This window comes from Lepidothrix coronata, unplaced genomic scaffold (assembly GCF_001604755.1).
Source record: "Lepidothrix coronata isolate B3197 unplaced genomic scaffold, Lepidothrix_coronata-1.0 Scaffold20, whole genome shotgun sequence".
Classification (NCBI taxonomy): domain Eukaryota; kingdom Metazoa; phylum Chordata; class Aves; order Passeriformes; family Pipridae; genus Lepidothrix; species Lepidothrix coronata.
Genome location: NW_016690200.1, coordinates 6,833,721 through 6,847,376, shown reverse-complemented (window position 1 = coordinate 6,847,376; position 13,656 = coordinate 6,833,721). Strand labels below are relative to the sequence as shown.

Below are 13,656 nucleotides of genomic sequence, written 5' to 3'. Positions count from 1 at the left end.
AGGTATTACACTTTTTTAAAAAAGTATTTTCTTTTACAAGGGTGAAAAAGGGGTATTATATGGACATGGGTAGAGATTATATATCTGTCCAAAGAGCCTTAGCAGGGAAGTGAGACCTTTAAAGACCCTCTAGAGCCAGGAATTCTCTGGTACACATAGGCATTAGCATGAATTATCTCAGGATGATTTTAAGCATAGTTGGGCTGAGCAGGATATTAACTTCAGCCAGTCTCAGCTTTTGTGGGACCCAAGAAATGTCTCTGGCTTTGAGAAGCAATGGTTACTATTCCCACACCACCTGCCAGCCCCGAGAAGCTGCCAGTGCCTGGGACTGGAGAAGTGGGGTTCCACAAGTCCCCAGCTGGATTTCCTCATGGAATGCCTGAGTGCTGTGACTGCACCATTTTGATCTTTAATGTCTGTTTTGCTGAACCAGAACACTCCAGGCTGTGCCAGAGCTGCAGAGGGTGGCAGGGCAGAGACTCAGGGCTGATGCCAAGGCACTGGCACCCCATGACCTCCCTGCTGTGTGTTGTCTGTAGGATGCTTGTCCCGCGTTTGGTGGTGGCTCAGGTGGATCTATTTCTTCTCCAGGAAGAGAGGCTCGTTTGGAAATAAAATCAACCCTTTTTTCTGTGCTGTTTTCTGCCTCCTCTCCCTTTTCCTCTGCCCTCCCCTTTCCCTCTCCCTCGCTTTCCTCCTCTTCCTTCTCTTTGCTTCCCTTTCCTTTCCTTTTCTCCTCTTTTCTTTTGAAAGTCCTTTAACTCTGATTTGAGTTCTTTTTTCTTCCTTTTTTTTTTATTTCTGAGAAATGTTATTTCATTGTTGCTCTGAATTTGCCAGACACTGAGAGAAAGAGATGTGGAAGGGAGAGCCAGACAAAAGAAAGCAACATTCACACAGCTACAAAAAGGGAACAGAGAAGCCCTGGCTGTTTGAGCAGGTGGCAGAGGACACAGACAATAGGGAAGGAGTGCTGGAGATATGTCTCCATCATGATTATTCCCTTCCCTGCCAGAATTAGCATTCAGCCTGGAGCCACTGCGATACAATGAGCCTCTGCTCCGGGGGTCACCTGGCTTTAGAAACAGCCGAGTGAGCTTGTTTGCAAATTGAATCAACCCCCTTCGGCAGAGCTTTTCACTCAGCACAGTTGCTGGAGGAGGCACTGAACGTAGCACCTGCATTGCAGGCTTGGAGAAGGTCCAAAGGAGGGTGGGAGGATGTGTTGTGATGGTGTGTCCCCGAAGGGATGCTGTCCTGCCAGCAGGTCTGGTGGTGGTGCACGTTAGGCCAAGCAATCGCTCCTGCCTTGTTTTCCATCCTAAGCCTCGAGATCTACCCCCTCCCATCACACATTAGGCACCAGTGAGCTCAGATTTGCCTCTTGCACAATAACTTTTGCAAAAGGCAGGATTTTTTCCTGCTTTCACACAGGATAGAATCAGGGACAAGCCTTAACTCTTGCCTTACATTTCCTGATCCCTCAAGGTTTACACCAAGGATCAGAACCATCTTAGGCAGGCACCTTTCTAAGTGGCTCCAACTTCAGTTTAAGGGTGCTCTAAGGACACCCAGGTGGGACCAGCCTATCTCGTGGTGTGTCAGGGATGTCATATCCAGTTCTGATGGTCCCTGGGTGCTCAGCCCAGTCAGGACTCAGATCTGCCCCTCTCCCTGTCTTTCCTGGAGATGTTTCATTTGATAACAGCAATAAGTCACCGCAGGCAGCACAATTCGGGACAATTATTGTTCTTGTCAAGTGGTTTGAGACTCTCAGCTCTGGGCTTTGTCCCCTGTCACACCACCCAAGGCATGCAATTATCACTCAGAGGTGCCCTACCTGCCAATCCTTATTGCACTTGTGATAGCTCTGCCAACAGCCTGGACACGGAGTGATGGGCGGAAATGAAAAGGGAGGGGAGCAAAGGAGACATATAAATAAGTAAGTAAAAATGTCAGCAGGAAGGGCTGAAATTGCTGGATGCATCAGGGCAGAGAGCAATCTTCCCAGTGGGAAACAGTGGGAGCCCCAGCACTTGCAATCAGCCCAGTATTATCAGCCTTTGGCACGAGGAAGAGGGAGATGGGCAAGGGATGACCCACCTGAGCATGCCATGATTATTGCCATTCCCTGCTTCAGTGACTAATCCCATACCCTTGGGTGGTGTAAGCCTGCCCACCCCTGGCCTTGGCACACTCAGGGAGCAGGCACTGATTCCTGGCAGCAAAATCCCTGCTGATAATTTGTCTCAAGTCCTTCACAGGTCTGTGTGTCGTGAGACCCGAGGTGGTGCAGCTGAAAGTGCTGTGTGACTTAGGGACAGGAAAGCAAGGGTGTTCTATTTGTCACATCATTGCACTTCGGCAAGAGATCTCAGTGGCATTGGACTCTGTGGTGTGGCTCACAGAGGAGCAAGTGATAAAAAAAACCAAAAACCAATAAAAAGCAGAGCTGGGAAAAAAAAAGGAGTTCTGTTCACAGAAATCATGGGAAAAGACAGTTATGGGTGGTCAAAAGACAAGCACAGGGCTGTGGGTTGTAGAATCATAGAATGGTTTTGGGTTGGAAGGCATCTTAAAGATCATCTAGTTCCAACTCCTTGCCATGGGCAGGAATACCAGCCTTGCACATCTGCTTCTCAATTATTTTGATGCATTATTATCACTTGTCTACATTCAAATCTCACAGAGAAACCCCAGTCATGACACGAATTCTGTTGGCCTGGGTGATACCCAGACACAAAAATTCAGCCCCAGCTCTGGGAAGCAAAGAGTCCAAGAAGATGGGTTGACTGTGAACAAGAAGTTCATAAAAGTAGTTGTTGTCAGAGCCAGGTACAGAAATCAATCCTCAGGACTGAGCTTTAATCACAAAAGTAGTGTCAGGGAAAACAGACTAACACTAAAATACTGCTAAAATGCTTTTTGTCTGCAGATGTTCCCCCACTGCTGGACATTCTTAAAATACAAAGGGGAAGCATCATGAAGTCACTCTTCATTTGTCATCCTAAGTGTGGCCAAGCCAAATTACCCAAGGGCTTTACCCTTTGACACATCCCAGGATACAGCAAGTGGCCAAGGGTGGATATGGATTTGCACAAACTGCAGAAGTATCAGATACAAGGAAAGAGTTTGAGAGGCAAAAAAAAAAAGGACACTTGGGAGTTCAAGTGAATTACAACAGCTCCTTCTAGCAGAGTTTTGGCATTCTCAGTTTGGCCCTCTGAACTGCCCATAATTTTGTGCTTCGATTTGATTTTCATGACTGTGATCCAGATTTGGCAGGTTTAGGGGTCAGATTTACACATTCTGAGCAGTTTTGCTGTGTTGGAGGCAGGGAAGGTGTCCAGCCAAGCCCTAATGGTGCGAACACTCCCAGCAGGAGTACCTGGGAAGCTCCACTGTCCCGGAGATCGATGCACCATCCCTTTTTTCTTCCCCGGAACACATTTCCATCTTATTGTCACAGCTGAGTGAGTCCTTTTCAAAGACTCCTGTTGAGTTCAGCGGGCTTTGAAGAGGGGTCACAATGAGTGAGCAGCTCCTGTGGTCTGCAGAGGACAGAGCGTTTGCTCGCCGGTACTTTGCAAATCGCTCCGTTTCGCTGCCGTGAAGCCCAAAAACCATCTGATCAGATCATGGCAGTGTGAGCGTCCTCATTCCTGGCTTCATCCTTGGGGCTCTTCCACAGGGATCCCCTTGCTTATTCCCTCTTATCCATTTCCAGTTCTGGATCAAGCCTACTGAGTTAAAAAGCTTAGTATGTGTTTGCTCCTGGTGCTGCAGGTGAGATAAGATCTGAGTTCCCAGCTGGGCTCCTGCTGCTGGCACTGGGATCCTCCCTGGGATGAAAGGCTCTGGGGCACTCCAGCTACCAGTCCCTTGGCAGCCCTGCCTGGTTTTTGCTTTCTCATGAGGAGCAGAGGAGGGGCAGGCACTGATCTCTGTGGGGATCAGTGACAGGACCCCAGGGAATGGCCTGAAGTCCTGTCAAGGAAGGTTTAGGTTGGATATTAAATAAAAGAACTTCCCTCAGAGGGTGGTTGGGCACTGAACAGGCTCCGCATGGCATTGGGCACAGCACCAAGGCTGACAGAGCTCAAGGAGTGTTTGGATGATCCTCTCAGGCCCATGGTGTGATTCTTGGGGATGGTCCTGTGCAGGGCTGAGGGCTGGACTCAATGATCCTTGTGGGTCCCTTCCAACCCAGCATATTCCATGATTCTGTAAATCCCAAAAGACACATGAGGCTCTGGGGGAGGCAGAATGTAGCACTTCCTAAGACTCATCTGATTTTAGGGTGACCAGGAGTTCTGGATATCCCCTTTCCCGTTCCCAACCAGCATTTTCAAAGTGCTGTGCAGAGCAGGCATTGCTGAGTGGCACAAGATTAATTTTCCACTGCTTCTCAGGCACTCTCCTTCCCACTCCTGTCTCCCCATCCTTGTCCCAAGCTCAGAAAAGCTGTGAACAGCCAGTGGTGTGAGTCCAAGCAGCTCTGCATCATCTTGCATCTCGCTGGCAGTGACACCAACAAGTGTCATAAAAATGCAAATACTGAATGAGACTGGAGGGAACAGCCCTGTTGCAAAGGGTAACCTGTGGCTGCTCTTTACTTCCATGGAAACCACAAAGCTTATACCCATAAATACCCCACAACCAGATCATAATCACAGGCTTTTGCAGATTAATGGCTAATTGTGTTTAGTTTGTCCAAAGAGGAATTACTGCGAAACCAGCTCTCACTCTGCTGTAATGGACAGAAATCACCATCTATGATTTACTCCCAATTATATGGCAATTAAGAGATACAGGAAAAACTTCCTGTAAAGGCTCAGAGCTTTGGCATCTCTGTGGAAAATCACATTGAGACTTTAGGCTGTAGGGAAGTCCTCACTGCTCTCTAAGATGTGCCCAACCAAAGCAGACACCTGGCTGAGTTATATTTAATCTTTTAGTGGGGAAAACATCTTTTTCTTTTAAAGTGGGGGTTTGTCCCACCATAGATCCCAGTGCAGAGGGAGATTCCTGGTCTGAGGAGGGTAAATCCTTCAGTAACAGTAGCAGGCATGGAATGTTTCTACCCTTCTTGCTTTGTTCCCATTCTGTCCTTTAATCAACCATCTCCTCTCCATTTATGAGGCTTTTTGCCTTTTGGTGGAGTGTGGGATGGAGGCTGTTGATGGAGGTTGGCAGTGGGATCTGAGGGGCAACTGAGTGAACCCTGTGTGAACTGGCTGAAGACAAATTAAAATTTAGCTGAAAAAAAAAGCGCTGTCAGAGAGTTCTCCAAGTGGAGAGGGCCTCCAGAGACCAGCTTCCCTTTCCTTCCTTCAGGCCACCTCTGTGAACCTTGACTGTCCTTGACAAGTGTTTGTTTAAATCTGCCCAACTCTCTCTGAAGTTTTCTATGGCTTTTTTTTAGGATGCATTTGCTGGAAACTGGATACTCCTCACGCCAGCTGAAGCCCTTCTGGTTCTGAGCAGGGAAAAATGTTTGCATCCCGGGGTTTACATATGTGACAAACTCTATTTGGTCCATCCCCAAGTGAGAATTGCTTGGGTTTTGGCAGCAATATGGCATTGCTGATTCAGTCTGTTTATGATCCTCAGCAGTCCCCCGTCTGTCCTGCAGCACTGGCCAGTCACTCCAATTTCATAGTTGTTTGCATTGATTTCTCCTACTGCAAAATAGACCCTATTTCCCTGCTTTGAATTTCAGGTGGTTGATTTTGGCCCGTTTTTCTCCCATTTGCCAAGTTTGTTTTGAATTCTTAACCCTGCACCCTCTCCCAGAACAGTGTCATTCATGAAATCTGTAGCCTATCATCCAAGTCAGTAGTGAAAATACTGAGAAATGCCAGACCCAGGACAGAATTCCTTTTGAAACATCCAATCTGCCATGAAATTATCTGACTGTTTTGGTTTTTTTTCTGACAGTTTTTGCATAAATCTTATGGTGGGTTCTTTTAGTTCATATTTCCCTGCTTTGTTTATGGGAATCTCCTGTAGGGCAGTAGCAAATACTCTACTGAAATCAAGATAAATGACATCTGCTGCTTTCCCTTTATCCACAAAGTCATTAAGCCTGTCAAAAAGGAAATTAGATTGGGTTGACACAATTTGTTCTTGACAAATCTATGCTGGCTGATTTTTATCACCTTATCATCTCGCAGGTGCTTATAAATTGATTGTTTAATAATTTGATGTACTTTCATTCAGGGAAGCCAAGTTAGGCTGACAGGTCTATAATTACACAGAACCTCCATTTTCCCCTTTTTTTTTCCATGATGTGCCCGTTCCTTGACTTCTGAGACCTCACTCAGCTTCCAAGAGTCCTTCAAAACACCACTAGTGTAGGTAACCCCATATATGTGCTCAGCCCCTGTGGGTTACATAGCAGAGGTAGAGTTGGATGACAGACCCAAAATGTGTTGTTTACACCTTAAAATGCATCCAAGAGTTGGCAAAATATATTCCAGAGCTGTTCTCAGCACCTGGAAGGTGGATTTCCAAGTTGTCACATGCGGGGGAATGGCTTTAAGTGGAAGGAAGATGGGGTTAAATTGGATATTAGGAAGAGATTCTTCCCTGGGAGGGTGGGGAGGTCCTGACACAGGTTTCCCAGAGAAGCTGTGGCTGCCCCTGGATCCTTGGAAGTGTCCAAGGCCAGGTTGGATGGGGCTTGGAGCAACCTGAGATAGTAGAAGTTGTCCCTGCCCATGGCAGGAGGTGGAACTGGATGATTTTTAAGGTCTCTTCCAACCCACACCTGTAATTCTGTGATTCTGTGAATATTCCCCTAAGGGCTGAAAGGGCTGTTGAGAGGGGCATGGTTTGAGATCCACAGCTTTGAGAGCATTCCATGGCATTGTGGAAGATGATGGTGACTAGGAAGGTGTCTGACAGCTCCACTTCTCTTGTTCACAACATTAAGCAGCACTTCTTGCCTTGTTCCATCCCCTCCCCACCTCTGGGCACTTTGTAAGTCTGTGTTTGGGGGTTTTCTTTCGTTTTTCCTCTCCCACTTCCAGTATTCCTACGAAGGGATGGAGATTAACAGCCTGCCAGTGGAGCTGACTGTCGTGTGGAACGGGAATTTCAACATTGACAACCCGGCACAGAACAAAGGTAAGGAGTTATTTCAACTTGTCCTTGGAAGTGGTAACCTTAGCAACGGGCAGCAGCGCTCCCCTACACTTAACAAAGCCGCCACCATCTCCCTGTGCTGTCTGGTACAGACACACTTGTTCTCCACACTCTGCAAATCACCAATTTTTGTGTGCTTTGTGTCCTCCTCGCCCCCCCCAGCCCTCCAGTTCTCTCATTCCACCTGGGAAATGCGACTCTCCCTCCCACTTGTGTTGCTTTCCCTCTCCCTTCGTCGTCTTCGCCTCCCGCTTCTCCCCGTGGGTTTTTTTTGTGTCTGGTTTTCATGCCCCTCCTTCTCCAGGTTTCTCCCCCTCTTTATTGCTCCTGCAGGGATGCTCTTCAAGTGAACATGCCAGGAGACCAGGCTCTAGCAATGAACAGGGGAAGGGAGAGGGGAGGGCACAAAGGCTGCAGCTCACCAGTGGGAACATTCTGAACAAAATAAAATGAGAATGAGAAGAGGTCTGAAAAGCACCTCCTGCCCAGAGCCTGGCTCTGTTCAACCACCTCTGGTGGCACAGGATTGATGTGCCCATCACAGAAGGACCCTGCACATCCAGCAGGGGTTTTTGCTGGAGATGGATGGTCCATCCACATCTTCTTCGTCTTCCTTCTTGTCCATCCACCCTGAAATCTTTCTCCCAGGCAACCCCTCCTCTTGCCTGCTCTGCATTTGCAGCTCAGACCTGCAGATTCTCTCCTTCTCACATCACCACCTCTCAGAAGTTTCTCCCTCCCTCTTTACCTTCTCCTGGACACTTTCCACGTCTTCTCCCACTCCATCCCTCCCCATCAGGTACTCCCACACTACTCTCACACCGTTTCACACCCACCCTCATGCTGAGGGGTGATGGGTGAGGTTCCCACCAACACCATATGGAAGCTGGAGAGCAGTACACAATTCAACTCTTCTTCCCACGCCTTGACCCCTTCCTGTCCTTCTCCCCCTGCTCCCACCTCTCTGATGTCTTTCTCCAACAGCCACTGGATTCAAATCACCAGTCTGGATGCTGAAGGTCCTGCACTCTCCCCTCCAAACTTGTTAAAGGGTTGAATCCACTCATTAAACACAACAGGCTGGAGACCTTGTCCAGCTTTGGCATCCAGTAACATGTTGAAACTGCTGCTCTCCCTCCATGCTGAAGTTGTCTCCTGCTCTCCAAGCTGTGCCAAGGCATTGCCAGGACACTGCTAATTTCCATGGGCCCAAACAGTGCCATGGACTGTGAGAACCTTCAGCAATGTGGGTTGGAGGTCAGAATTTGGGCACTTGCCCCAGTCCTGGTTAGTTTTCTGCTCCCATTATAAACTGAGCATTCCTGACACAACATGGTCCACACCAAGTGTGAAGCCTTTTTTTGGGTTAGTCCTGAACTGTCCAAGGTGATGTAGGATTAAAATCAAGCTCATAATCACGATGATTGTGTCTTTGGGTGCTGGGAACATAAACCAGACCAGAAGATGAAGCCAAGAAACATCTTGTGGTGTTAAGTCCTTGACACAGGAACCTACCCAAGAACTTACAAGTTCCTGGGTTATTCAAAGCCAAAAGGTTGTAAGTAGTGACTAGGAAAAATCTAGGAAGTGTCACTGGCTGGTGACTATCCCAAGTGAGTAGTTTGCATGATGTCATCATGTTTTGGATCAGGAGGAGAGCTTAGGCTTGTGCCCATGGATGTACCACATGTAGGCTTAGCACGTGCTCTTAAGGACACAGAGAGCTGCCTTCAGGTCACCAAGATGCCACTCCTTTCACATCCAGCATCCCACAGGCTGGGCTGGTAGGCTGAGACCCCAAACCTAAACCAAACTGCCTGCAGAGATGCTCACTGGGGGCATCTCAAGCAGAACAACTCAGCAAATTTGAGGAAATCTAAGAGAACATTAAGGAAAAAGCTGCATCCTCACAGTCTGTGGCACACTGTGAGTGACAGATGCTTTGCAAGCTTTTTTTTTGGGGTACTTTTTGGGGTACTCTTCTTGCACTCAGACTAGAGAAATAATGAGTTTCTGAGCTTTTCCTTGCACTGGCTAATACTTGCTGACTTCTTGGGTCCAGGTGTGAAGAGACAGAGCTTTTCAAGACATGTATCCAGAGCCTTTGAGCTTTGGTCACCTACAGGCACAGCAAAACAGAAGCACAGAGGGAAAATCCCCTATTTCCTAAAGAAATCCCCCAACATGCCCACAAATACAGAAAAAAAAACCCCCAAGTCTGAGAGCCTTGATTGTATCATCATCATCTTCTGGGAGGACAATTCTTTTATCAGTCCCCTGTGAGAGCCAGGCCTCAGCTTACACAGCTGCAAAATAAGGATAAATAACATGATCTTGTTTTGTAGGAGGGCTGCAACATTTTTAGGCTTTATTTGAAGAAGCTCTGAGTGCTTCTAATCACTTAACAGCCCAAACTGGAGCTAAGCATTAATCATTGTCTTGTATTAGAGGGGGATCAGCTCAGAGCTTCAAAATGTAAAGCAGACTGAATTTCTAGAACAGGAGAAGGGGGAAAGGCTGATTGTGAATCCCTGGATTCAGCCTCAGAGTGAACCATTGTGTATTTACTATTAAGTATTTTTACTATATATTTACATTTATTTAAATATTATATTTTATATTTATATATACATATAAATTTATATATATTTATATATACATTATTTTATATATAATATATTTTTATATTATATTATTTATATATTAATAAATAATATGTTTGTATTTATACTATATATTAATATATAGTAGAAATATATAGTATGTAATGTGTGATTAATTTAATATTATTTCTATTAAGTAAGAAACCTGAGTGGCATCAACTCAACATGCAATTCTGGGTAGTTTCACCCTGGACAAATCCCCAAGTTTAAGCTCTGGGTTGACCTGGTCTAGAAAATCATTTTAGGATGAAGTGCTGAGGCTGAGGCTGGTTATAGGTGACACTTTACGACATTCAGTCTCTGAAAAAGGAAGGGACTGAGGCCAAGTCACTGCCCAAGCACAGTTCCCCCAAACCTCTCCATATTTCAACTTCCTTCTGCTCTCAGCTTCCATAAATACCTTTCCTGGGGGGTGAACTCTAATAAGTGCAGCTTATTTCGAGAAGGATGTGCACATTTATTGCCCCATTGCTCACCCCCTTGGAGAGTTCCCATCCTGACTCTGGGACGAGCAGCCTGGAACACCTTCCTTTGTCTCTCACCCTTCATCCTTCCCTCTGCCATCCCACCACTCTCCCATGCTTTCTGCATCCCTCAGGCTGTTTTCCTGTCCCTGCAGTTCACCTGTACAAGTGTGGGGCCATGAGGGACAGCTGTGGACTCTGCCTGAAAGCCGACCCCGACTTCGAGTGTGGCTGGTGCCAGGGACAGAACCAGTGCACGCTGAAGCAGCACTGCCCAGCCCAGGACAGCCAGTGGCTGGAGTTGTCCAGCACCAAGGGCAAGTGCACCAACCCCAAGATCACGGATGTAAGTCATGGATCTGCAAGAAGATGGGGTATTCCCTCTTGTACCCTTTCCTTTGGTCGATTTTCCATGATTCGGGCTTGGGTTGGTGATGGGAAGGGCAGGGCTGAGTCCTGCTGTGCCAGGCTTGGGGATGGGAGGCCATGGTGACCTTCAAAGGCAGGCACACAACTCCAGGTGTTTACAAGCCAGGGTGTCAGAATTCCCATGCCATAGTCCATGTGGATGTGATTCATTTGCACAAACACAGTCTGCTGGTGCAAGCTGAGGAACCCAGAGCATCTGACCTGCCCACACAGGGCTGGTAGATGTGACAGCAAGCCTTTAGGAGAACTTGGCCTTCCAGAGGAACAGCTGAAGGTGAGACAAGATGCTCTGGGGCATCTCAAATGGTCGGTGTGAGGATAAATCAAAGGAGCCCAAGTGTCTCTTGAAACAGCCTCTCTGGCTGAGAAATGAGATGTTGAGTGATCCCAGAGTGGTTTGAGCTTTGCTGACAGGAGGTCAAGGAAGGGAGATGGTTGTAGTTTATGTTTCCTGGCAGCATGACATGGACAGAGTCCATGTCCAGGAAAAAACAAGACTCCACTGACTCCAGCAAATTAAAGCCCATCTGTTTGCCTGGCTGGTGTTGAGGGGTAAAAAAAGCCCCCATAAAGCAAACAAAGCCTTGTACAGTTGTCAGGTTTCCCCTTGGAAGGCTCAAGGAGGAGGCAGGAACAATCCTGCATTAAGAAAAGTTGGGAACTGTCCTATTAAGTGATAAAGAGAGAATGAGGGAAAGGCTGGGGGGAAGGACCTGCAGGATAACGTTGTTCTTTACAAGGTTTCCTATTGAGTGGGCCAAAGGAAGAGATGGGGAAAAGGTTCGAAGAGGACATAAAATGATAGAAAGACCAAAGATGCCACTGAAAAGAACTTCTCTTACTGTGTTTCAATACATCTTCCTGTCATTCATCAGTTCTCAAAGTACTCACTCAGCTGAACTGTTTGATTTTAAGTTATTCTGATGTTTGTGGCTTATTCTGGTGTTTCCAAGGCGAAGGTCTCCACCACACTTGGATTTATCTGAGACTGGTGATTTTGAGCCCACCTGAACCACCCGAAGCTGTGGAACCAAGCCCAGCCAGCCAGAATGGAGAATTTTATCTGAATACTCAACTTTGAGGCCTTGAAAATTATTGGGGGCTGGGAGAAATATTTTTCTAAATATTTTAAGATTCTCAGACCTTGTGAAACATTCACAGAATTTTGTATGGGGATGGTCAACTAAAGCAGAAGTCCAAACCACAAAGACATGCAGTGTTAGGATGTTTTGGAGTCCACCCACATTTCTCTGCCATATTTTGACCCCAACCCTACCTTTACAACTTCTTTTTGAAGAGAAAAACCCCTCATCCTCCACCCTACAGCTCCTCCTTCTGATTCTGCTGGCATTTCCTCCAGCAGCTCCCAGAGCTCCAGTGGATCATTGCAACCCTCGCTCCCGAAACATTCCAGCTGTCTGGTGCAACCATAAAGAGCTCTTGGAAAGCCTTTTCCTGAGCCATTAGCATGGAAGTAATCTCAAGTGACTGGATATATATTGCAGCTAATGGTAGGCCTGGAGCTGGGGAGGGGGGGAGCATCCACAAGTCTGGAGAGGAGCCAGAGCTGGATCTGCGCAGGGAAGGAGGAGGAACTCACAGTTGTATGGCCACAAACACTCCCCCCTCCGAACACAGAGCTCCCCAAAACCTGCACTTCTGCATTTATGGAGCCACTCAGGGAAATTAAAGGACTTGCTGAGCCATAAAACCCCCTTTAAGAGTGACAAGCAGGAGGTGACACCAGCACAGGGTGTAAATTGTGGTGCAGCTCTGGGGTCTTCGAGAAAAAGCTGAGGCTTCCTGGCAGTTTTGTCTCCCTGCCTGTGTTTTCCTCCCCCAAAACTGACAGGTCTCATTCCGTGTTTTTGCACCTGTGATAGGAACAGGCTCCTTCCCTCCCCCTGTGAAAACAGCCTGGCAACACCTTCTTGTGTGAACCTACGGGAGCGCAATGAAATGGGGTTAAACCATCTCCCACGTGCTCCCGGGAGGATCCCAGGCCCTCCTGTTTTAAGGAAATGAGTGATTTTTGTAGCTGGCCTTCACAAATTAAGTATTGCACGGGGAGGGTTCAGAGTTGCTCTGTTGGCTTCACTCTGGGAATTTTCCCGTCGGTGTTTTTTTGAGTCATAGCAAGAATTTTTTAAAATCTCAGGCTTTAGACCGAGCTAGGAAGAGGATGGTATTTCCACTGAGGGTTTTTTTTTTTTGGTGACTTCTGCAGGGAAAATTTGGTCTCCAACTCACCCCTAGTTCTAAAGAAAAGGGCTTTTCTAGCAAGATCCTCTTTTTTCACCACTGCACCTGCTTTATTCAGGGTAAAGACATGACTCATATGAGAAAAAAAATCCTCTTTTGAGCTCTTCAAAACATAGGTGAGCCCTAATTAACCACAGACCTCCCCTACCTGACAGCCACCTTACCAGAACAAATAAAAACCTTTTGATGGCAAGTTTAATGCCACAAACAGGACCAAAATATTCCATGGGGAACTCAGTTCTCTTAAAAAATACATGTAGTACATAGGAAACAAAATAAACCATAAGAATTTTAGTTTATCTTTCTTTTTTTTAATTTTCAGAACATGTGAGATTGCATTTGGTATGGTGATATATTCCAGCCTTCTGGCATCATTGATATAGTGTTTTATCAGGAGGGGATTAACTGACATCAGCAAAATAAATCTTTTAAACAGAAAAACTTTGCTTGAATAGATATTTATTAATTATTCAGCATAAAAATATTTGGGAAATGCCATTTTTTAAAGGTTTTCAGTGTTGATTCCCCAACTGAGACAATCAATACTGGTTTCTCCTGGAATAGAAATTTCATTTTCATTCTCATCTTTTAGGAAACTTCCTCTTTTCCTGAAAAATAACCACAAAAACCTCTTTCCTTCCTTCCTTCCTTCCTTCCTTCCTTCCTTCCTTCCTTCCTTCCTTCCT

General features: G+C 46.5%; 1 protein-coding gene across 5 annotated transcripts in view; it reads left to right on the top strand.

Annotated features, from left to right (window-relative positions):
* Positions 1-13,656, top strand: part of PLXNA4 (plexin A4) — a 449,429-nt gene that overhangs the window by 361,666 nt on the left and 74,107 nt on the right. For all 5 annotated transcript variants that reach the window (XM_017807798.1, XM_017807799.1, XM_017807801.1 and 2 more), the window contains 2 exons: positions 7,038-7,134; positions 10,435-10,625. In XM_017807798.1, coding sequence (XP_017663287.1) covers positions 7,038-7,134; positions 10,435-10,625 — 288 coding nt within the window. The remainder of the gene's footprint in view (positions 1-7,037; positions 7,135-10,434; positions 10,626-13,656) is intronic.